A 25,490-nucleotide genomic window follows, 5' to 3' on the forward strand; every position below is an offset into this window, starting at 1 on the left:
GGGAGAGCGGGAAGGGAGGGGAGAGCGGGAAGGGAGGGGAGAGCGGGAAGGGAGGGGAGAGCGGGAAGGGAGGGGAGAGCGGGAAGGGAGGGGAGAGCGGGAAGGGAGGGGAGAGCGGGAAGGGAGGGGAGAGCGGGAAGGGAGGGGAGAGCGGGAAGGGAGGGGAGAGCGGGAAGGGAGGGGAGAGCGGGAAGGGAGGGGAGAGCGGGAAGGGAGGGGAGAGCGGGAAGGGAGGGGAGAGCGGGAAGGGAGGGGAGAGCGGGAAGGGAGGGGAGAGCGGGAAGGGAGGGGAGAGCGGGAAGGGAGGGGAGAGCGGGAACGAACCGCCGAAACAAACCGCACACGCCGCAGCAGCTCACCGCCCGCCGACCCGACACCGCGCCGCTCCCGAGCCGCGGACGACTCCCCCTTAATATACTGGTCATGGTGTCACGTGGTATGGCACGAACCTGCCATTGGCCAGTCGGGGCCAGCCGCCCCCACCATGGCCCCGCCCCTCCCAGCCCCCCCCCCCGCCACGCGGCAGAGGCAGGAAGCTGGAAAGGCAGCCGCCCCCCCACAGTGAGGAGAATTAACCCCTTCTCAGCCAAAACCAGCACAGAAAGCCAGCATGTTCTTAGACAATAAGGTAGATTTGCCAATGTTTGAACACAGGAATAAAGAACTGCCAGTCCAAATAAGACAAAATACTGAGTCTCAAAGCACTGATTACAGAAAGAAACCTTGCATATGTTTCAAATATCAGAAACATAATCCCGGATCACCGAGCTGGGTGCACTGACACAGGGAGGTTAGGCACTCCTCTCTGCAGCACCTACAGCAAGCCCTGGCATGCTGGTCCAGGCAGCGCTTTGCTCCAGCTGGTGGGTGTCCAGACGTTAACTGCGCTGGCATTTGTTTCAAGGGAGGGAAAGAGGGGAAAACTTGGTTTAAATATAACTTGGCAGCCTCCAGCAGAAACTTTGACTGAAAAGGCGAGCGGTAAGATAACTCCTGTTGAATCAGCACTGCCCACCCTGCACTGTGACCCTGCACGCCGCTTTTAGCTCTGGAGTGCTAAAACTGAACAAGGAAAATACGCTAGAATACGTTAAAACAGCTATGTTTACAGCCCTGTATTAAAAGTGAAAACAGGTTGTGATTAAACATAACAGCTGTCAATGCTCCAAGGTGTTACAAGCGTGAGACTATTTAAAGACAATGACTGGAGCCATCTATTTGACTGCGATCAAGATAGGAAAAGCTACAGTTAGTAACCACCGACTGAGGCTTTGCATTTACAGCAGCCCTGAAGAAGTTGTCACAGAAGAGGGTAACAAGTACAGGGGTGACTTAGCAGCAACGAATGCTCTCAACTGGAGAATTTACCCCAGCAAACAGCCAGGACACAGGACATGAGTGGTACTGGCTGCTCACGCCTTCAACAGTTAGGGCCTTAAATTACCGCTACAGATTTACACATGCAAAAATATACAAAAAACATATTTTTAATGTCCCTTCATGTTCACAATGCATGATTTAACAGCTACTCTCTCTAGACTGTACTCATTAAGTCTTGAAATGGGTGACCCCTTCCCTCCCTCCCACACCTGCTGCGAGGGACTCAACAGGACATGGGGTGCCAAGTCTCTTGATGAAGATGGGCCACCATTTATGTGCCAAACCTACAAAATGCTCTTTGAGAGGGCAGATCTGATGCTAAGGGAGAATTTGCTGCTCTGAGCCATGGCCACAGCACCCAGCAAGTTGCCTACACATCTTACACCCTCTCTGATCGCTGTAGCACAGTGCTGGGATTTCACACTCTGCTCGGACCCGGCAAAACGAGCTGGCACGCCGGGCCCCAGAACAGGGATGCTGTACTATGAGAGGAGTTCATGAGACGCAAATGGCACAGCAGGGAAATGCAAAGCAGGGACTGTCTGCGGGAGCCCCATGTGAAGTCTAACAGACCTGGCTCTTGCATTCCTCTGTGCCAGCAGATGCTCTTATCCCCTAAAGCACTGGGATTAGTCAGGTTTTGCAAAAGCAAGCAGGGACAAAGAAATTCCAGTTGTCAACCCCTCGCTTGCTTTTCTGTGCACTATCACCCCTAAGGCCAAGATCCTGCAGTTACCTGAGAATCCAGATTCTGTTTGAAACAACGAGTATTTCCAAACCTTGCTGGTACCAGGAACAGCTTTGAGAACATGGACTCCAAGGGCTTAAAACAAAAAACCAGAGCATGCCCACATCAGTATATACTGAAAGGCAAATGCAAAACACCTCACAAAAGTCAAATAAATTTCACGACCCTTGGGATAGCAATACTGAGAGGTGAAGAACCAGTTGAATGCGTTGGGTTTTTTAAAATATGAACTAAGATTACTCAAAAATGAAACAATAAGCGTTCCTGTTGGAGCCGCCGCATCCCAGTCCCGATGTCAGATATCCAACACCCACAATTTGTGGGTTTGACTTCAGCAGTCAAACTTTGCTCATCCTAGACTCCCTCAACACAGAAAGATACCTTCAGAGGCCACCTCGACACATCTCGAAGTAGGTGACCATGAGAGGGCCTTCTGAGATGCCTTCCCTTCCATGGACTGCCTTCCACAAGACATGAAACTTTAAAATACAACCTGAGAGAAGATTGAATTCATCTTAAACTGACTGAAGCAAACTCACACCTGAAAGTCAAACAGCAGAGGCACAGCAGGAACCCCAGTCTTCGGCAGCTTAAGGCTTATATTTTGAGACTGATTTTTTTTTTTTACGCCAGCAATTACTTTCTATTCTCAAATGACTTGTAGCAGAGATGGAGAGTTGAAAAAGTTGGGCAGAAGCAGATGAAGAAAGCCTTGACTAACAATGAATCTGAAGTTGAGCACGGTCAGATTAGAGAGATTCCAAGCCCAAGAACATAAAATAAGTTTTTTTAAATTATTTATTCCACTTTGTGCTTTAATTAGTACGGTTTGCTTCTTTCAATAGCAAAGCCAAAAAAAGACTTTAGAGTAGCATCTAAGTCAAAGAATGGAAAGATTTAATCAGACTGCAGGAACTCACGCTTGAAATAGGCACATGCACAAAATCCTGCTTTAACAGGAGATGAGTCTTGTTTCACAACATACTTTATTCAAAACAAACAGGAGAAACCAAGTCAGGAATAAACGGCAGATGCTTAAAAATAGATCTTATTGCAATTTTTGCTCATTTCTAAGACCAACAAGAAAGCAAGTGCTAGGATTTCAGAGCTTTGGCAAACTAAAGGGATGAGCTGGAGTTGAAATCACCCCCCACGCCCCCAGTAAGGCTCGGAGGAGTGCCCGGGGGAAAACGGAGGCAACACGGGAGGTGTGCAAGCTCCTTCGCAGGGAGGCAGAGGGGCTGGCCGGCCCGTAGCCCCCCTTCCCAACTCTCCCCAGGCACTGGCCAGTTCGCAGCGCCGCGGGAGCGGGGGCGGGAGCCCGCCGGGCTCCGCAGCAGCCCCGGTTGGCTCCGAAGCAAACCCGATGCTCGGAACGGGGAGTTAACAAGGAAAAAAAAACCAAACCGAGCCGGGGAAGCGGCCGGTGAGGGCGGGAGGTGCTGCCCGCGCCCCCGCGGGAGGATTCGCGCCGGTGCGGGTCGCCGCTCGCCGGGCAGGGCGGGAGCGGGGCCGCCGGGCCCCGGAGACGGCGGGGGGGAAAGGGGGGGGCTGCTCCGGCCGGGCGCGACGCCGCTCTCAACTTCCCAGGGGCGGCGCGGGAAGTGTCCTCAGCCCCGGGGGGCACCGAGGGGCGGCGGGCCACGGGGGAAGCGTTCCGAGGGGCGAAACCTGCGGCCGCGCCTGGGGCGGGGGGGGTTTCCGCGTCCGCCCTCCGCCTCACTGACCCCCGCGGGGGCCGCCAAGCGCCTCACACACACACACCCGCCCCCCATACCCACCCCGCCGCTCGTCCCCTCAGCGGGCCGGTCCCCTCAGCGGGTGAGCCCCCCGCGGCCGAGCCCGCCGCCCCCCTCCCCCGGCGGGGCACCGCGCCCCCGCTCACCTGCCCTCCCGGCCGGGCGCCGCGGGCTGCGCTGGGCTCCGGCCGCCGGGGCCGCGCGTTGCTCCCGTTGGTAAGTAACAGTCTCCAGGGCTACGGTCACTATGGCGCCTGGCGCCGGGTCTCGACGCAACTGTTGCTACCCTCTCCCCGCACGTCAACGCCCGCTCCGCTGCGGGGAGCCGCCGGCGGTTGGTGTCGCCGCTGTCTGTCAGTGGAGGGGCGGGACGTGGAGGGGATGGGCCAATGGTGGCGGGGAAGGGGCGGGGCGGGGAGTTGGCGCGCGCTTTGGCGCTTCAGCAGTGGGGGGGCCTTGGGCGGGGTGGGGGTCGTTGCGGGACGGTGCGCGGCTGCCGCGGGCACGGGTGGGGGGAAGCTGTGGGGGGGACGGTGAGGGCACGGGGGGGGGCCGTGGGAGGGTGCGGGCACGGGTGGCGTGGGGCCGCCGTGGGCACGGGGGGGCGGGGCCGTGGGGGGGAGGTTGGCCGGGTGCGTGATACAGGGCACGGGTGGGCACAGAGCAGCGACCTTGTGAGTGCTGCGTTTTGATATAAAAAATATAAATTTTCCGCTATTAAATATTAATATGTAATATTAAATATTTAAAAGCCCCCGTTGGCTCCTAGGCAACGGTACCAATCCGGTTCCTGCATGGGCGGGCTCGTGGTCTCTCACAGTGGCCACTGGTCTCTTCCTACCTGAGCTCCCAGTTCCCCATGACATCAAACCGTTTCCATAGTGACCGGCTGTGAAGTCACAACCTATGAAGAGGGGGAGCCGGGTGGGAGCTGACGGAGAAACAGGGGTCAGGAGTCCTGGTTTAGTGCAAATTTTAGAAATATAAGTGAATTTGTGCATCCTTATGATCCCGCTTCCCGCCCCAGCACAGGGAACTCCGGCCGTGCTCGGAGTTTGGTAGGGGGATGCGATGGGCAAGGACAGAAGCAGCAGCAGCATCCTGTGACACAAAATTTTCGCTCTAACAGCAAATGCTTCCCAATGGAGCGTCGGCCACGGGTTGTACGTGAACAGGCCGAGTCCACGAAACGCTGGCCTTGAGCTTTAAACGGCTGCGGCAGCAAGTGCACTGTACTGGGTTTGCATGGCGAAGGGGGTAGCGGGGGGCTACAGGGTGGCTTCTGTGAGCAGCTGCTAGGAGCATCCCCCGTGTCTGATGGAGCCAACACCAGCCGGCTCCGAGACGGACCCGCTGCTGGGCAAGGCTGAGCCCACCAGCGATGGTGGGAGCGCCTCTGGGATACCGTGCTTAAGAAGGGGAAAAAACAAAACCTGCACAACTGCAGCTGGAGAGAGGAGTGAGAATGTGTGACAGGGACAGCCCTGCAGACACCGAGGTCAGTGGAGAAGGACGGCAGGAGGTGCTCCAGGTGCCAGAGCAGAGATTCCCCTGCAGCCTGTAGTGAAGAGCATGGTGAGGCACACTGGAGCAGCCTGTCCCTGAAGGGCTGCACCCCAGGGAAGAGACCCATGCTGGAGCAGTTCGTGGAGGACTGTGTCCCATGGGAGGGACCCCACACTGGAGTGGGGGAGGAGTGTGAGGAGTCCTCCCGGAGGAGGAAGGAGCAGCAGAGACAGCGTGTGATGAACTGACTGCAGCCCCCATTCCCCGTCCCCTGTGCCACTCTGGGGGAGGAGGTAGAGAAATAGGGAGTGAAACTGAGCCTGGGAAGAAGGGAGGGGTGGGGAAAGGAGTTTTAAGATTTAGTTTTTATTTCTCATTATCCTACTTTGATTTGACTGGCAATAAATTAAACTAATTTCCTGAAGTTGAGTCTGGTTTGCCTGTGACAGTAACTGGTGAGTGATCTCTCCCTGTCCTTATCCCAACCCACGAGCCTTTCATTATATTTTCTCTCCCCTGCCCAGCCAAGAGAGTGATGGCGCAGCTTTAGTGGGCAGCGGGTGTCCTGCCAGGGTCAACCCACCGCACGTGTTTCCTGGTGAGCTCTGGAGGAGACATCTGCCAGCAACCTGGGAACAGCTCCCAGCACCCATGCTTGGCCAGAAAATGTGCAGAATCCGGCCACCCCAAAGATACATATATTTGCACATGTGCTTTAAAAGCAAGTGGGGATGTGTCCATCTTCTTAGTGCGGGTAATTACATCTCCCAGCAACACACACCAGCTTCGCTGCTTTGGAGCTGGCCTGACCCATGCAGAGTTACCCAGTCCTACACACTGGGCATTTCTCTTACATTTAAAGTGACTGATAGATCATGGGTGGCTTTAATCACAGGAAAGGGGGGTGCTCAGCTCCCCTCGTCCTCTCCTGTTTATTGGAATTCTGGCAGCAAGGGCTGCATAATGAAAACCACTCTGTGCTATAGCTTGGTCTCAGTTCTTCTCTATGACTTCTGAAGGCAGGTGCTGCTAAGGAAAGCAACATTTTTTATAAAGCTTTATGGAATACTTTTATTTGTGGGGGGTTTGTGTTGTTTTTTTCCCCCCCAGTTAAACCCAGCAGAATCACCATGTGCGCTTCAATTGCTTTGAAAAATCCCCATCAGATATTTCACAATTTCAAGGATCACCTTATTGACAGGCAATAAAAAGCTTTTATGATGTATTTTTTCTGTAACGTTTTCTGAAAAGTATGTCCCAGCCTAAGCCAAGGAAGTGTGTGGAATTTGTACCCATGGAGACTCCAATAGCACAGCCAGCTCCAAACACCGCGGGATTATTAGTTTTCTTACCTAACATATCAGGAAAGGTGTTACAGGAAAAGGGAGAGACGGAGAGCAAGTGACTAAGTGAGACAATATAAATTGGAGAGACTGGACTTGCTGGTTAGCATTTGGTCTGTCCACAGATTTGGGGTTAGTATACCCGCTTTTGATAGGTCACTACAAGGGTTATACCGGAAAAATTCACAGACCTGAGTCTCTGAGCACCAAGGACATGCCGGGTGAGATTTTGAGAAGCTCCAAAGAAAAGTAAGTCGTTCTCTTAATGAGTTGTAGACCCTTAAGCCAAGGATATTTAAAAAGATCAACTTTTACATGAGGGTGTCATTGCTTAATAAACAGTAAAAGAGAAAATAGAGATGGAATAGTTTCTGAGAAGTCATCTAATGCACAGAAACATCCACTTCTACCAGGGGAAACAGAGACCAGATGAATCTTTTTCTTAATAGCACCTGCTGATGTGTTTGAAGATTGTTCGCATTTCTTCCCTCAATCTCTTCTTTTCTAAACGAAACAACTCTCTGGATTTTTTCTGTAAGAAACATCCAGGCCTTTCCTACACAAGTGCTACATAAATAGTTATTTTTGATCGTGCAATATTATGGTCACTTATTCCTGCCTGAGCACCGTACTTTGTACTCAGCCACGCTGAATTGCATCATGTTTATTTTGAGTCATCACTCAAGTTTACAAAGAGCTTAATGAAATCCTTCAGAAGTGCCTGCAGTCCCTCCCAGTTCAGTATCACCAGCAACATGTTGTTGCAGAGCTGTTATCACTTTAGTTTTTTAGGGCACGATGCTCCACTGCATGGCGTCTGTACCTCTGCAAGAGAAATGTAAAACACGTTCAGATGAGCTCTTATTCTTTCCGAAGCATCAATTATTGTACAAAACCCAAAGCCGAGGTTCCCTTGCCTTACCCTGCCAGCAATATCCTGAAACGCTGGATAATGCCCAGCACACAACCTTTGATAAAGTCCTACAAACCTCGGAAGTTAGCCAGTTCCCTCCTGGGAACCTGGGGTGTAATCACAGGGCTGTTAGTTTTAATTAGGGACTTGTCTGTCACCTCTTGTGTCAAGCTCATTGCTGGAATTAATTTCTCCTTGTTTCTTGCAACCTGTTGCATAAGCCAGATCTCATCGCTCTCCGCTGGTACAGTGCTGGGGTGGCTCTGGGGGAAGGAGCCTTATTTGAGAAAGCTGCTGGTGAAGAAAGAGGAGAAACTAAGCTCGCTCGCAAAGGAGCTCGCTTGCTGCAGCTGTAACAGACACCCACAGGAGGGCATGTTCCTCAAAGCAAACGGGAATTCAGCTAAAATCCAATCCTGCCCAAAGGATCCGTTTGACTTGATTTCACTAAAGGGAGATTTTGACAAAAACTAGTCTTTTGATGGAAGGAAATGCCCTGCAAGGGTAGTGGGATCCTTTGAAATGTCATGTTTATCCGTGAAAAATACTGTTGTTTTGGTTGCTGGTAATGAAACCTTAAATGAAGTTATTCCCTTGAATTGTTTTACTGAAAAAAATGAAAAAGTTCCCAGAGGATTATCACCAAACCAAAACAAAAAATTGCCTTTGGGTTTTTTTTGCTAAAAAAAAAAAGTTGCTTGTGTTCAGCCAGTTTGAATGGGGAGAATCCCTATTTTTATACAGGTCACAACCCATACAGCACGTTCCTACCTGAAAGCTTTCTGTGTCAGGTTCCCCACTGTCCGTGCTGTATTTTACTGCTGAGTGACCCCAGGGCATCTGGTGCAAAATATAAGGAGCCTGAACTGGTGGCTTTGTGTGCCCATTCTACCAAAGTATGACAGCACCACCCCATGCAAGCTAAGCAGATTGTCTAAACTGCAATAATGGATTTTCTTGTAATATATCAGCAACAAAATTTAACTTGACAACGATTTTAGATTGTGACACAGATGGGATAGGTTCCATTTTTGTAAGCAGGGAGCTGCTCCAGAGAAGCACTTGAGAACAGAGTAACTCTCCATACCCACCGCTTCTGAGAAACTTCTTCAGGGGTACTGAAACAAACCGAAGTGACGGCTTTTCCTGCATGGAGCTGCCGCATCCCTCGAGCCCTGCAGTGTATCGATAACACTGGGTGAGAGCCTGATCCAACCACGGCCCCGGGAGTGCTGTCTTCTGCATCATACATTTCCGAATTCGCTGCTGGTCAGACAACAGCCTTCTTCAGTGCTTTTGGCTGGGCTTAAGAGGATAAATCTCGAGTATGGTTGTGCCAAGGCCACGCTGGAATTTCCCAGTGGCATCGCAGCACATGTCCTTGTCTGCCCACACGTGCCTTCAGCAGGAAAATGAAACCCGGGCTGGCGCTGCTCCAGTGTTACAGGATGCTCTGTCCTGTCCTGACAGCATAGCTTTCCTTCCAGCCTTACCCAGCCTGGAAGCAAACAGGTGGGTGCTGAAGACGGGAGAAAGAAGAGAGGGTGTTCAGCCCTTCCCTTGCCCTTTCTTCTGTCTCCTTTGGGTGGCAGCAAGTATCACAACAGTCCGTGGCAAAGGCTTCCCGGCATGCCATTTTGAGGACGTGAACTTTGAAGAGGTGACTCCTCTGAACCTCGTGTCTTCCCCCTAACAAGTCTTTAGCACAGCCAGAAAACCAAACGCTCTCTTCCCCCTACCCTCGAAATTTCCTTTCAGCAGACTTAAGGGACTAAGCATTTATCTGGAGTGTTATCTGTTTGGTTTGGCCATGGCTGACTGGAAATTCTGCAAAACCACTGGGTATGGTCATGGAAAAAACAGCGTATGTGGGGTTTTGTGTGCCACTCCCTGCAAGGAGCTGTAGCTTTCTCAGCTCACAGAAGCCAGAGGAGGATGTGTCCACAACTTGGACATAATCAAAAATAGTCATATTGATACAACTAAATCAACATAGCTTATGTCAACATAACTTTTGTATGGAGACAATGTCTGTGTAATTAAGCTCTCAATGACTGAATAGCCCTGGCGTAAGGTTTCGATGGAATTTCTGTACAAAACAGAACTTCTTTTCTAGTGCAGTGAGTTTAAATGAGTCTCCCCCTGCTTCCTGCACAACCACAGGCACTAAGAACAACAGGGAGGGATGGTAACCGGCGGCCTGGGAGGGACTGATGGACAGGGTCAACAAGCAAAGGGTGATGTGATGGGAAGGGATCACAAAATCAACAAAACGGCTTAAGCGGTGTCACCTTCGGCACTTCCATGTGAGCAAAGAGGTGCTTATAAGGCAGTGTCACGGAGAAATCCCCAAAACCCTTTCTAGGAAGTCAACGTGCTGGGGTGCCGCTCAAAGCGCCCGTGCAGTCATGCCGGCAGCACAGGAGAGAAACACAAGGAGTTGGGCACCTGCGTGCAGCTACAGGGCTACCACCTGGTTGGGATCATGGAGAGGTGGTGGGATGGCTCCCATGACCAGAGTGCTGCAATGGGGGGATACAGGCTTTTTAGGAAGGAGCTCATCTCGGGGATGTGTGAGCCTTGTGTTTGCAGGTCCTGGTCCTCATGAGGGAGTTCAACTGTCCTGAGAGCTGCTGGAGGGATAGCACAGCAGGACACGAGCAATCTAGGAGGTTCCTGGAGATTGTAGGGAAATAGACAGAGATCGGCGACCGGAAGATCATGGGCTGTGACGGAAAGATAGACTCCTCCCCATAGGAGTGGCAGGAACAGGAAGCGCAAGAGCTATATAAGTGTGTGAAGCAGTTAAATAAACGGACATTTTGCATCCATCATATTGATGTCTGTGCATCACTGTCCCCAGGGTGGGTAGAGCCCTGTGTCCCGGAGATATGCGGCCCAAGATAAGTTCTCCCATAGAAGCGTACAGCAACAGAGATCATCAATGTTACCTGCTAGGGGTGAGGCCAAGGAGGACCTAGTTTATATTTCCATGTTTAGTCAGTGCAGCAATGTTCTCTGAGGATGCAGAAAAAGAAACCGCAAAAGCAAACCCCTTACCTCCAAGCCATTACTACCACTGCTTCCAAAAATAGACTGTGTGAATGCAGCTATGCTGACAAAAAAGTCCTATTTGGGGTTCATTTTTCTAGTCAATATTAGTAACAGACAACTTCTGGTTGAAGATGTTACACCTTCACCAGTTTGTTGCCTCCTAATAGGTAGGGTTATTTTAGCCACGTCTCTCCTGGCAGAACAGCGTGTGTGACCATCTGCCCAGCCTGCAGCCATGCAAAGTCAGTCACTAGCTCAAACCTCCTCTTTCTGTGGCTTACACTAAGGCTGTTTGCCTCCTAGAGATAGATATGCTGGTGGAAAGATTACTGCCCTAAATTCAGACCACCTTCTTGTGCATTTTGGAGGTGAATGTTGAGAAATAATCACTGACATTACTATCAGGCAAAATCAGCTACACTAATTTAGACAAGCTATTTACACGATTTAAGCTGTATCAGTTGCTTTTGCCTGTAATGACTTGAAAAACATTTGTGCATCAGCAAATCAACGGGGCTGAGCACTTCCCTCCTCACCTGCTGGATCCAACAGCGGTGCGATGTTCTGTTTAAGATGCCTGACTCCACACTTGGGTAGATGGGAAGAGCTGTTGGGTTTCTGTACCAGTGGCCTGCTGGAAGAAGGATCGCAGCAAACAGCTTCAGCTGTATTTAAGGGAGAGGTAGGTGAGTCTTTAAGGTTTTGATGGACAGCCTGTAGTGAACTGCCACATCTGTCCTCACCTTTCCATTCCGACTCTCTGCCAAAAGCCATCATCTGCCCAGCAGCGCCAAGAGAAAAGGTGTGTGCGCTTTTGCTTTCACCACCTCCATGCAAATTTGACTAGACAGTCCGACAAGCTTGTCTCCAGTTATTATTGTTTTAATAATAGATTCAGCTAATGTCTTGTTTCGTTTTCCTAAATGTTCTTGAAGTTTCTGTGATTGATTCAAGATTTCATTTAATTTCTTCAGAGATAAACTTGCATGACTTAAATTTAAGCTCTCATAATGCTAAAACATTGCTGCTTGTTCTTCTGTATATGCAAAAAATGAATATGTTTGTCCATGCCGAGTTAAATGGGTTATATTCTTAAGACATCCTATGAATGGGGTGGTTACATTGTATTGTTCAACTACTGATCGATTGTTAGTTACTAAACACACATATCTGGCATTAACCTCTACAAACATTTTGAACACATTAGGAGACAGGATCGTCCATTTACAATTGTTAACAGAGTGTTCTAATAAGCAGGGTTCATATACTCGAGATTGTTGTCCACACAAGATTCCATCAGAGGTGGTTTCACAAAGATCTAAATCGTACGTTTTGTTATTGTTCCCAATATACTTCCCTTGGAATTCTGGTAACCAATATTCTGGGCTCCCTTGACTCGAAAAGAGGGTTGGCAGAATTAAATATTTACACATTACTTCAGGGTCAGTTATATTATAGTATACTAATTTTCCTGCACACCATCTATCATAACACTGCACAAATTGTGAATAGGCTTTTATCCAGTGTCTAGGTAAAACCCATTGTCCAAATAATTTTCTCCACATAAACTCATTATTACTCATTAAGTAGGACTGCACCTTATTCTTTTGTTCCAATTGCCACATGACTTGTAGGGTACAGACAGTCCAGTCCACAAATTTTGTAAAATTCTTAAGTGATTGTATCTGGGCAATTATACTCTTATTAAAGAGATATAAGGACTCCTTATCATATTTTAAATTCTGTATCTGAGGGTTAAAGGTGGTTGGCATCCATTCAGCCTGAATCTTGATTGCTTGAGCTACATCAAATCCTGCGGTTCCAACTTTACTCCTTAAAGTTTCCAGATCTACTGAATTTAGCAGTCCCAACCCAGTTCCTGCACCTCCAAGTAAAATGTCGTACCAAGCTCGTTTTACTTTGCAGGGAGGGGTGGCTGGAAAGGATATGTTAAAGAACAACATATGCTTTTGCCTTATCTTTGCCACATTCCTACAAGTGGATGGTAATCTAATTAATTGGTCCTGATTCACTGCAGGTCGTGGATTCAACAATGTTAAGGAGGCTGCCACCCCAGCAGTTCTATTAATGCTTCCATTTGTACACATTAGTGTATCCCAGTTACCAATTTTCCAAGTATGTGTCTCATTTATGGGGGTATCATTTTGAAGAAAGCACTTCTTCATCTGCAGTGGAGGCCCTATCCCTTTGATTGCACAACATTTTAAGGCAACATTCGTTATCACAGTGACATTTGTCAAATTTGAACATAATACAAAGGTCATTCCATGCCATCCCGTCAATTTATCACTCCTGGTATAGGGTTCCCACAAAGAGCAGTTTTCAGCAAACTGATGTATTGGTGTTATTTCCCCAAATCCACCAGAGACTATCAACAGATTCGCTTTTTTTCCTCAGGGGCCAACTGGGAGTAAATGCACTTATTAATTCAAGACAAAAACATAGCAATATTAATGTTAGTTTCGGGTCAGCTTTATAGATGTGGGTCCTACGGGTTGGGACTTCCATGGTCCATCAGGTGCCTTTTTAATTCTGGAATAGTGGATCCAAGCAGCGTGCCTCTCAAGCTTGACCGCAGTGTAAGTCGTAAGCAGAACTTGAAAAGGGCCGCTCCACTTCTCTTCGAGAGGATCACCTGAAATATTTTTAACATAAACCCAATCTCCAGGTTTGAACAAATGCACTGGGGAATCTAACCCCCATGCTCTGGTAGACATCACTAATCCATTTACTTCTTGTAATTGTTTTCCCAATGCAATCAGATATTGTTGTAGATTAATCTCTCCTACCTGGGTGGGATCTTGTCCTTGATATCTAGTCTGAAAGGGTCTCCCATATAGAATTTCAAAAGGACTCAGTTTTTCCTTAGTTCTTGGCTTGACTCGGAGCCTTAGTAACACAATAGGGAGGGCTTGATCCCACCTTAAATTCGTCTCCTGGCAGATTTTGCTCAATTGTATCTTTATTAAATGATTCGTCTTTTCTACTTGCCCACTTGCTTGCGGGCGATAAGTTGTGTGTAATTTCCAATTAATTTCTAAAAATTTACTAACTTGTTGAACTACTTGTGACACAAAGCGTGGTCCCCTATCAGAGGAGATCACTTCTGGCACGCCAAATCTGGGAATAATTTCTCTCAATAAGACTTTTGTTACTACTTGGGCTTTATTTGTTCTGCAGGGGAAAGCTTCAGGCCATCCGGAAAAGGTATCAGTTAATACTAATAGATATCTATGCCCCCCTTTTCTAGGGAGTTCCGTAAAGTCTATCTGCCAGTTCTGGCCTGGAACATTCCCTTTACCAATACTTCCACATTTCACCTGATTCTCTAACTTTGGATTATTCTTTAAGCATATTTCACATCTATCAACTATAGTTTTTATAGTTTGAAACAAATTTCTGGCTATCATTTGCTTGGTGAGGGAATTGTACAAAGCTTCAGTTCCCCAATGAGTTTTGTCATGTTCTGTTTTTATTAATTTCCATAATATTCTGAAGGGAACTACTATTTTGTTATCTTTTAACATTGCCCATCCTGTCGGGCCAATTTCAGCCTTTAAATCGGTAATTAACTTCTGATCCTTTTCATCATATTCAACTATCTCAGGTAGTGGCAAAGATTTTTCAGGAATTAGGCCTAATACCTCACCTTGTTCCGCAGCTTGCCTTGCCTCATGATCAGCCAATTTATTTCCCACTTCCCTGTCAGTGTTACCTTTCTGATGTCCTTTGCAGTGCATAATCGCTACTGCCGATGGAAGTTGTACAGCATCTAGAAGTCACAAAATTATATCAGCATGTTTTATGACTTTCCCTTGAGCGGTTAAAAGTCCTCGCTCCTTCCAAATTGCCCCATGGGCACGAACTACACCAAAGGCATATTTTGAGTCTGTCCAGATATTTACTCGCAAACCTTCAGCAAGCTCTAATGCTCTTACTAAAGCGATTATTTCGGCCCGTTGTGCAGATGTGCCCTTAGGGAGTGACTTTGCTTCCACTACTTGGTCTGTGGTAGTCACAGCATATCCTGCCATTCGAACTCCATTCCTTACAAAACTGGTCCCATCAATATACCAAGTGTGGTCAGCTTCTTCCAGCAGCTCCTCCTTCAAGTCGGGTCTACTCGCATACACAGTCTCAATGGTTTCTATGCAGTCATGCGCGACAATCTCCATTTCCTGTTTATCAGTTAAAAAGGAAGCAGGATTGATAATAGTAGATGTGACAATTTCTATATCATCCTGTTCCATCAAAACTGATTGATATTTCAAAAATCTTAATGGCGAGAGCCAGTGTCCCCCTTTTTGTTCTAAAACGGAGGTTACAGTGTGGGAAGTCTGCACAATCATCTTCTGTCCCAATGTGAATTCTCGGGCTTCTTGGATAATCAAGACCACGGCAGCTACTGCCCGAAGGCATCCTGGCCATCCTTTGCTTACTTCATCCCATTGTTTGGAGAAGTATGCTACAGCTCATTTATAAGGACCCAATTTCTGGGCCAAAATTCCCAAAGCTACTCCTTGTCTTTCATATGAGAACAGCCAAAAGGGCTTAGTTACATCGGGCAGGCCCAAAGCTGGAGCCCTTATTAGTTCCAATTTCAGTTCTTTGAATGCCCGCCTGGCTTCATCAGTCCATATTAATTGTGTCAAGCTATTTTTCAGCAGTTCATACAGAGGTTTAACCAGAAGTCCATAATTATAGATCCATAATCGGCACCAACCTGTCATTCCCAGAAAGGTTCGAAGTTCTTTTACCGTGGTCGGTTCTGGAGTCCTGCAAATGGCTTCTTTCCGGTCATTCCCGAGTTGTCTCTGTCCCTTAGAAATCACGAATCCCAAGTATATTACTTCTTTCTTCAAGATCTGGGCTTTCTGTAATGAGACTCGATAACCACTTAGTCCAAGAAAGTTTAACAAACTCACAGTCCATTCTTTACATTCTTCATCCTTTTCTGTGGCTATCAAAATATCATCTACATACTGTAAAAGAGTACCATTTCCTGGAGGTCTTTCCCAGGCCTCTAATTCTTTAGCTAATTGATTTCCAAAGATCATGGGGCTGTTTTTAAATCCTTGAGGTAACACTGTCCAGGTTAGTTGGGTTTTTCGTCCCGAATCAGGGTTTTCCCATTCAAAGGAAAATAAATTGCGGCTTTCAGGGGCCAAGGTGAGGCAAAAGAATGCATCTTTCAGATCTAATACTGTGAACCATTCATAAGTTTCTTTTAAATTAGTTAGTAAGGTGTATGAGTTTGCCACTACCGGATATAGATCTTCAACTATCTTATTTATTGCCCGCAGGTCTTGTACCAATCGATATGTTTTGCCATCAGGCTTTCTGATAGGCAAAACAGGAGTGTTATACTCTGAAGAGCATTCAATCAATAATCCAAATCTTATGAATTCTTCTATAATACTTTTCACTCCTTGCCTATCCTCTAATTTCAGGGGATATTGCTTTACCTTGACAGGCTGTGCCCCCTCTGAGTTTAACAACAACCAATTCTGCATTTTTGGCCTTTCCAGGGATTCCTGAGGCCCATACTCCTGGATATACCTGGTCTTTTATTTCCTGTATAATTTCCTCTCCCCTAACCTGTGGTTCAGTGAGGGTCAAACTTAAAATTCCAATGTGGTTTTCTTCTGGTATTTTAAATTCAATTTCCCCTTCGTTAAATTTTACTTCAGCATTCAATTGTTCTAGTAAGTCTCTTCCCAAAAGTGGTCTAGGAGCTTCAGGCAGGTAGAGAAATTTGTGAATCCCTACACTCTTCCCAATTTTGAATTTCAAGGGTTTCAAAAAGAAAGCTTTCTCGACCTGTCCGGTTGCTCCCACAATATTAACATTTTGTTTACTTATGGGCAGTAACTCCTGATTTAATACTTGAAAATGTGGCACCTGTATCTACTAGAAATTCTACAGGTTTTTCTTCTTTCCCTAGCTGTATTTTTACCAAGGGTTCTGCTAGGGAAAATTCCCCTGGTCCCCATCAACTTTCTTCCGTGCTGGCAACTGTCACCGGTTTGCTCAATCTCGGGCAATCCTTCTTCCAATGCCCCATTTGCTTACAATAAGAACATTGATCTCTCAAGAGGGGTTGATTTCTTCTGGGTGGGGCACTTACACCAGTTCTTACAACTCCTCTCCCCTCATTAGTGTTGTTTATCTGACCCCCTGTGGTGCGCAAGGCAGCCACTGTAGCATTAGCAATTGTTCTGCCCATCATTCTCTCTTTCTGACTGTCTCTGTTCCGATACACTTGCCAAGCAATCTCCAGCAATTTTTCTAAATCTCTTGCATCTGTTCCTTGCACCTTCTGTAACTTTCTCCTGATATCATCCGCCGACTGTCCCAAAAACAGGAATATCAACTGACCCTTTCCCTCCTGGGAGGTAGGGTCTAAAGGAGTATATTTCTGCATTCCTTCTTTTAACTGATTCAAAAAATCAGTAGGAGATTCCTTTTTATCTTGTTTTATCTCGTACAATTTAGACCAATTTACTGGTTTTGGGACAGCATTTCTTATTCCATAAGCAATCCACTCCCTGTACCTCACTAATAAATCCCTGGCTCCTGTTTGGTTGGGGTCCCAGCCAGGATTGGTAACTGGAACATGATTATCCACCGTTCCTGGCAGGGTTCCAGCCAAAACCAGAGCCTGTACCTGGGCTCTGGCTGCTCTCACAACCATCTGCTTCTTCAACTCACTAAATACCACATCCAACATTGCATCCACATCCGCCCAATCAGGGTCCTGAGTTTTCACAATCAATTCAAATCCTTTAGCAACCTTTTCGGGATCGTCCCGATAATTCCCTGCGGTAATTCGCCAGCCGTCCAAGTCTGCTAAAGTAAAAGGCACTTTGATTCTAACAGGTCCTCCCACTCCCATCGCCTGCCTTAGTGGGGCCTGTATAATAGGTCCCATTTTACTCCGAGTTCTGGCAGTGATGGGAGAAAATCCGATATCAGTTTCTTCCCTGACTCCTTCCTCCGATTCTTTAACCCCGACTGCACCAGCATCTCCTTCCCTATCACCTTCTCTCTCTGGCGGAGGCAAATAATCCTCCAGCCTTTCATTCTGTGAGCCAACTTTTAAACATCTCTGTCCAATGCTACACGCCGAACAACACCTCTTTAATTTTGTCTTTTGCTTATTTTTCTCTTTTTCTATCGCCAGAACCATAGGGTCCTGGGGTGTTAGATTGATTCCACATTCTTTCTGCCATTCAGGGTGATTCCACAGGGTGGAAAACATATCTGCATAACCCACTTCATCCCATTTTCCTTCGTGGCATAGAAATAAAATGAGTTGTAACAAAGTATTATACTTTAAAGTTCCATTAAAAGGCCATTTCTCTCCTTCATCTAGCTTATATAAAGGCCACCACTGATTACAATATTTTATCAAGGTTTTACGATCCACACTCCCTCCAGGTGTTTCCAGTGGGCCAAAATGCAGCCCAGAGGGCTCTTTTTTCAGAACTCCACCCTGTTGGTTGCCCGTTCTAAAACTTATACAACACAAAGACAAGGACAAAGACTAGGGCATAAACACCACACACAATTTAACAGTTACTAGCACAGACACAATAACCACTACTACCTCCCACTGATAACAAATGCTGGCATAGGCTGATCAGAAACTTTCAAATATGCGTATACCAAACATATAGCGTATATCACACATGCATATGTAAACCAAAATCAAATACAAATGCACAAACAAACGACTATACTAATCAATTGATCAATACAACCATGCAACGTAGTAACCAAGTGATTAATACAAATCGTACATGCAATTGTATGCTACCCTGCGGGGTTCTCACGAACTGCGACTGACGGGTAGCTTCAAATGACCAGTCCCCAAAACCAAAAAGAATGCCTTATTCTTACCAGAGGTTCTTGTCTGCCCCTGCACGGATCCGCCGAATCGGGGAGTCCCTCCAGAGAATTATCCGGGGCCGGCCAAGGGAGTCTCCGACTCAGGGGGTCCTGCAGCCAGACACCTGGGTCGCCAAAACTGATACAAAAATTTGCAGATACTATCCTTCAAAGTCCAAACCTCCCCGTAAGAGGAAGCAGAGCATCCAGAAAGTTCCCGAAATAAAACTCAATAGCAACAAAGTCACTATTAAGCAGGCATCCTTTATTACAGCGCTGGGCAGCACTGGGGATTGATCCACCATAAGTGCTCCAGTGATTCGGTAAACTTCCAAAGATTATATGCTATGAAGTCATACATATTCATAAGATTCCCGAGGATTCATTAACATATGTAAAAGCTCAAGCTGCATGCATAGTTGTCCTTTTAGTGGTCTTCGGGGGTCCTCCAGTGGTCTCTGATGGTCTTCCTCACCTGTCTGCTGGTTGAACTTTGGGTTTCCTTTGCCCATATATAGTCATTGAATGAGCTCATCAGTCCTTTGGCCTTGGACTGTCACAAGGGGCTGATTTAAACTAGTTCCTCGAGTGATTATCTCGGCACTGATGTCCCGAGTCTCTGTTATCAATGACTTTACGAGCTTATTCACCATCTTTTTTTTTAATCCTATCAGGCACCAAGTTGCATTCTTCAAATCCCTGAAACTATCTTTGCAAGGGAGGAAACCACAAGAGAACAAGGATGCTTACAATAAGGTCTAAGTCAAGGACTGTCAGGGGTTTAGTTCTTTCATGCGCTCACCGGTTTTAGGGTGGCTCGGAGGCGCCTCATGCCTCTCCCACCACCTCGCTGGCTCAGCCCGTTCCGCCTCGGGCCTGCGGATTGCTCGGAGGGGCTGCCCGGGGGCGGCAGCGACTCAGCGGCGCCGGGGCAACGACCGCGAGTGACCGCGGCCGCGGGGAGGGGGCGGGGCCTCGCCACCGCCCAACAGCCGCCTCGCCCAATGGCGCGGCCGCGCGGGTCATTCGAGGGGAGGAATGTGCGGGGCGGCGGGGCAGGCCCCGCCCTTTCTGGAGCGCTCTAAAGGACCCTGCGTGGTAGGAGGGAGGGGGTTGTCGTCGCGCGGCCGCTGGTTATTGCGGTAACGGCGCGTGCGCGCGGGGCGGCTCCACGCGCGTCGTCCCGCCTTGCCTGCGCGGGGCGGGAAATGCAGGGCGGAAAACCGGGCCGTGATTGGGGGGGTCGGCGGGGGGCGCAGTCGGCCACAGTCCCCACGGGCTTCCAGGTGTCTTGAGTGGGGGGCTGTGTGGCTGGTGTGGGTGTTGAATGCTGGCTAGAGCCCACCTGTCTTGAGTGGACTTTCACTGTGAAATCAGTCTTTCCAGTGGCTTCACAAGTGGGGTGGCCCAGCCAAGGGAGCCCAACTACTCTGGGTTTTTGGTTAAACAAACCCATGGTCTGTTGGGAGCTGACCCATCCCATCAGGGCAGCGGTGCCAGGGGATGCGGCTGCATGCATGACCTGAGGGGAAGGCCCATCCCTTCCCTGTGGGTGGCTGTTGCCTGTCCTGGTGACACAGGCTGTGAAATAATGTGAGGTGATGTGAGCATCCTGGGATGCTTGAGTATTGCCCATGCTGCCAGCCCTGGGCCTGGCTGGGCTTTGAGCGGAGATAAAGCCTCAGGTGCCATGGAGGGTGGCAGAAACACGGGTGACACATCTCTGAAGATGGAGCCCTGTGTGTCCATGCCCTCTGTATGAGGGGCTTTCCCTGTGCAGGTGGTGTGGTAAAGTGAAAGAGGAACTTAAACCAGCCTTCTGCTGAGTCACTCCTCCAGGACACCCAGATATTTTAGGTGAATTCCCTACCAATCTGCATCAAATTTAGAATAATGAGTCATGTGGTGGCCTATGTGGCTGAGGAAATGATGCCTCTAGTGCCAGCCCACGCTGGTGCCCTCCTTGGGGCAGGAAAGCCCCAGGTCTGGCCAGCAAAGCCATGGTCTGTGGGCAGCTTTGTTCAGCCAAATCTAGCTCTGAAGGCGCTGCAGTAGAGTCAGGCATCCACTGGCAGTCAGTCCTGTTGTTCATTCAAGATCTTTGGTGTGGTATCACCCTCTTTAGGGTTATTTTTCCTTGTGTTCTTTCTGCTCCTGCATCAGGAGGGCATCATGCAATTTCCCAGCACAGCTGTATGCCGACCCGTGGCCAAGAAAAAGCCTTTAGTGCTTGGGAAGTCTTTATCGCTGCCCTTTTAAAAATGGGATTTATCTAAAAGAGGAAGAGTGGGTTGCTCAGCTTCTGTTTCCTCAATAAATCTTTAAACAAAAGAAACAAAAAGGCCAAGTTTTAGTTTTGGTGGAGATGTTGAAAGGCAATGAGATAATGTGGCAATCTAAAGCTGATTTGCACAGTGAAAACTGGACCAGATCAGATGTGGTTCTTGACCAGTAAAAAGAAAAGAAATCTGTAACAGGAAGCAAAGTGGGCTGTGCTGGTAAGTGTCAAAATGGCTGATGAATGTACACAGTAATTTGAATTTGAACTGATGTTTTTGAAGCTCTACATGTGTTTTAAGTAAAGGTGTGGTCAGAGCCTATTAGGAATGAAACCTTCACTCCTGTCCTGTTGGGTGTCACGAGTTTAGAGGTAGTCAAACTTTTTGTCAGTGAAGCTCCACAGTGGTTTCAATGAAGTCTTTTGCCAATTTCTAGTTCTAGGACTCCGCTACCTCAAAGCAGAAGATGCTTTGTATTTAAATGATTCAAGTTGTCACACAGGCTTAATTAAAAGGGAGGTTTCTTTCAGCAGGTTTTTGTTTGGGTGTGTGTTCATGTTCCTGAATATCAGCAGTGCATCACAGTGTGTTAGCTCCTCTGGCAGCAGCGTGGGGCAGGAGAGGATCATTCCTGATCCCATTCACCCCTGGTGAGCTTTAAGCCTGGCTCTGCTGAGCACGTGTGTCTTTTCCAGTGGCTTGTGTAGCATAGCTGTGCTTGTAACTGAGCACCAGAGGACGAGGCTCACTGCAGTGCTTAGCAGAGCCAGTGAGAGTATATATATTGGCAAATTTTTGTTTCTAACCTAAATTTGTATAAAATACATGATTGAATCAGGACTCCTGCGGCCTGCGTTCACAAGGAAACTTGCACAACCAGGTTGCACTTCAGCTTTCTGTTCTGTGGTACAGGTGTACTTGGGCACTCCAGAAGTTCTGCTGCTTGCTCAGGGAGGTGCTGCTGCTCTCCAGGTGGTGAGGATATTAACATCTATGTTCTCCTTGAAGGACCCATCCTGCTGGGTGTGATGGTGACAACAATGTCCTGTTGTGTCTCCCTGGACTTTCAAGTTGTGCAGCCTCGTGTCTGTGGTCTCTGTGCTGTTCCCGCACTTGGGAACCAAACACCCATCAGCAAGAGACCCCACTGTCAGGGTTTCGCCCTGTACGGGGGTCTCGGTGAGGAGCACGTGCAGTGCTGCACTGTGAAGCATTCTTTCCTCTCGCCTGGCTGGGGGTGAGGCACAAACCTGCAGCCTAGCAGCCAGAACACTCGTCTGGGAGATGAGACTTCTGCCTTTCTTTGCCTGGCGTGTTTCTAACCAACCTCTGCTGCTTTCCAGGCTGTGCTGCGAGATAGCTGGGGTGAGGACACCTCTGCCCTTTCCCTTGAAACTCTTGTGCTGCGTTCAGGAGCAGATGGCAAGAGAAAGGCTGTAATTAGTGCAGAGAGAAAAGCTTCCTTTGGGGATGCAGAGGAGCCTTAAACTCCTTGTTGCAGGGCACTGGGAAGGAATGTGGGCAGAGTATGCAAAAGGGGGTCCTGCCTGATGACACCTTCTGTGGTATGTCCCTCCTGGCCTCATGCCTGGGTCTCTCCTTGGGCAAGAGAGGTGGCAGTGAGGCCTCCAGCAGACACTGTGCAGTCTGGTGACTGGTGTGCCTTCCTAGATGTGGGTTTGAGTTCCTCCAGGCTGGGGAGGGAACTAAACCCAGGTTTCACAGGTCTGGGCAGCTGCTCCAAGCACTGGGCTGCTCTGTAGAGATAATGCCCTTTTTCTCATAAATGTCTTATTAAAAAAAAAAAAAAAAAGCCAGAATAAACTGCTCTGGTGTTTTAGCCTCGAGTGGGGTGTTGGGTGATGCCTGCTGCTTATCTCAGAGCTTCAGAGATGGGGTTTTTGGAGACATCCCTTTTTCAGCTGCTTGTGAATTAAACTATTTTTGCCTTGTGAATTGCAGCCTGCAGCAGAGCGTGGTGTGAGCAGTAAGTGTCCTTCCTTGCGTAGATGAGGAAGCGGAAGGCGCGGTGTGCTTTCCTGGGCTGGAGGCAGGTCTGCCTGCTGTGAATTGTGGCTGGGCATGGCTCTCCCCACCTGTCAGAGGCACAAGGCTGTAGCTCAGCTCAGTTGGGTTCATTACTAAAAGGGCTCTTTTCTTTTGCTCCTGTCTGTTGTCATCCAGACAAACATGCTCTCCATGTTGCCTGCTTTAAATTGCATCTGTCTAATGCAGGTACAAGCCAGCATGCTAAAATGCACTTTTTAAAGAGATCAAGGATAATGAGATTCATCTCCAATCAGTTAGAAATTTCTTGAAACGCCTAAACCTCAGCCTGTCAAGTCATGGGCTTCAAAGGCTTCTGACGAACGTAAACATTAAATAAACCCAAGGTTGCTTTCAGTGTTAGAAAACACTTTGTTTAGGTGGCAAAATCCCCTAAAGACAAAGTACTGAGAGCGGCGTAGGCACTACCGGAAACACAATGGCTGCCAAAGCACTGGTTTTTATGAGAACAGGTTAAATCACCGGGGTGCACCGAGGCGGCATCCCCCGAGGGGCACCCCAATGCTCTTGCAGGCTGGTGGGCAGGCGTGGGGCCAGAGCTTCCTTAAGAGGCGGCTGTGTGGGGTGACGAGTGGCTTCCAATTGTGAGGCAGGCACCACATGACATAAGATGCTCCAGATCTGCTTCCTGGGCGCTAGTTTAAAAATAAAGGCTATTACACATCATCCAGAGCGGCTGCTGTGGGAGGAGAGGCTGCACAAAGGCGGAGGCGATGCATTGTAAGGCTGGGCCCGGAGCCCTGCGATGGTGGATTTGGGGGGGTGGGGAGTAGAGGGTGTCCGAGAGCCAAGCAGGAATGTTTGGGGCAAAGGGAGCATAAAACTTAAATCGTTAGGCTCATGGTGCTCTTCCAAAGCTGTAATTGTCATGCTCATTTTTGGATGTGGGAATGGATGTATCATCTCCTGCTGATCAGGTTCTGCAGATGAACGGAGCACGATGCAGCGTGTGCCCTGTCTGCTGCTAGGATCTACTGTATTTCATGCAAATACAGCAGTCTCTCATCATGCCTGCTTTGGGATTGCCTCGGTCAGAGAGCTACATCAGTAGAAGCTGATTTTACTGTAGTGCTTGCTTGTATTTTAATTTTTAAATCCTGTTTTTCCAGGGACAATGCTGTGTGAGTCAGATGCACGTATGGCACTTGCAGAACCAGTCCCCACGGTTTATTTTAATTCAGATCCTCAAGGGAATGTGAGGTGTCACTGGATGATGTACTGCTCAACTCTTCAGCTAGGTTTGTGTCATTTGAGATTTCATTTTCTCTGTGGTGGCCTGTATACATAGGCTATAGATTATATTTCTATCATGTTTGCTTCGATTAAGATATTTTTGGAAGAAACTTCAAACATTTGTTACAACTTCCCAAATGCAAAAGCTGAATCTACAATCTCGCCCTCTCAAAAGAGGAGGAACAGAATTAAATTTGCTGTACGTAGCTACCGCGCAAAGTACAGAGCTTGAAGTAGCGTATGTTTAATATAAACTTCAAGCACAGGAACGTTAGAACATTTCCCATAGTCAGAAAGATCACCTTTTATAAAGGAATTTTGTGTAATTGTTAATTCTGTGTAACTGGGAGGGCACTGATCAAATACTTAGAACACCGAGCAAGCACTGTTTGTGCAGCGTTGCTACTTCTGTAACCAGAGGGGCGTGCCTCTGCAGGGGGTAGTTTGTGTGCAGTGCCTGTGCTGATTTTTATCAAAGTCCTGTAAGTCTCTGTATAAATCTAAGCAGCCTCTTACTAAAGAGCAGGTTAGTAGTTAAAGGTCTATATCTCACTACAGGGTAAATGGGATATAGCTGATAAAAGTGTCTTTACCTTAATTTTTTCAGGCTGCATTTGAATTGTGTAGTTAGGGGGAGAAAAAGATGACTTGATTCACTGTAAGAGAAATAGCTGGGGCTTTCTTTGCTGATATTACTGGGTCATTTGCATGCTTTCATCATAAAAGCTGGTGGAGAAACAGTACAGAACTGTTGCAACTGAGGATTAATTTGTGCCAAAATCATGCTCTCAATAACGAGGAGGAAATACATAGTAGGGAACATCTCGTAATCCCTTTGGGGGAAATAAAGACAAAAACACCTTGCTTCCTTCTGGTTTCTGGCTTGAACATTATTTAGGAGAAGCAGTTCTGATTTTTGATGTGGGAATAGCTGTTGCAAATCTTCTCTATGCCTTAAACCTTGTCATATGCCCAAAGCAATGATAGTTAACTATCCCCTAGAAATTCAGGGAGAGCATAAGGGAGGGGGAAGCGATTTATCCCTTACACTGAAATTCACACAGTGCCTAGTGCTGCCTTGCCTCCTCTTTGGCCTTGTAGAAAGGGGAGAAGATGTGGGGCTCGGGGGGAGCCCTGCCTGGTTTAGGCTGAGGAGTTTGCATGGGCCCAGGGGAGCCCTTGCCTGCCTGCAGGTGTGGTCCAATGGTGACGGGCAGAGATGTCGGGGCTTCTTTTTGCCCCAAAGCTGCCCCTGCAGAGGGTCGGGGCTGTTGTGATGTCAGGGGCCTGCAGCCCTTCTAGAAGACCCAGGAGTTT

General features: G+C 48.0%; 3 protein-coding genes across 4 annotated transcripts in view; 1 reads left to right on the top strand and 2 right to left on the bottom strand.

Annotated features, from left to right (window-relative positions):
* RFX2 (regulatory factor X2) overlaps positions 1-4,185 on the bottom strand; it is an 89,170-nt gene extending 84,985 nt beyond the window's left edge. For both annotated transcript variants that reach the window (XM_064469397.1, XM_064469396.1), the window contains exon 1: positions 4,014-4,185. The gene's annotated coding sequence lies outside the window, so the exon portion shown is untranslated. The remainder of the gene's footprint in view (positions 1-4,013) is intronic.
* A 9,007-nt stretch (positions 4,186-13,192) lies between these two features.
* LOC135316457 (uncharacterized) lies at positions 13,193-15,949 on the bottom strand. The gene is made up of 3 exons (XM_064469907.1): positions 15,428-15,949; positions 13,758-14,476; positions 13,193-13,339 (listed from the first exon to the last, which is right to left on the bottom strand). The coding sequence occupies exons 1-3, from the start codon at positions 15,759-15,761 to the stop codon at positions 13,193-13,195; spliced, it is 1,200 nt and encodes a 399-aa protein (XP_064325977.1). The 5' UTR covers positions 15,762-15,949.
* An 8,102-nt stretch (positions 15,950-24,051) lies between these two features.
* The window catches only part of ACSBG2 (acyl-CoA synthetase bubblegum family member 2), a 28,512-nt gene continuing 27,073 nt past the window's right edge, over positions 24,052-25,490 (top strand). Inside the window, 2 exon segments of the mRNA XM_064469394.1 lie at positions 24,052-24,133; positions 24,136-24,178. Of these exon segments, the coding sequence (XP_064325464.1) occupies positions 24,055-24,133; positions 24,136-24,178 (122 nt within the window). The 5' untranslated portion in view covers positions 24,052-24,054.

Source organism: Phalacrocorax carbo, chromosome 19, assembly GCF_963921805.1.
Source record: "Phalacrocorax carbo chromosome 19, bPhaCar2.1, whole genome shotgun sequence".
Lineage (NCBI taxonomy): Eukaryota > Metazoa > Chordata > Aves > Suliformes > Phalacrocoracidae > Phalacrocorax > Phalacrocorax carbo.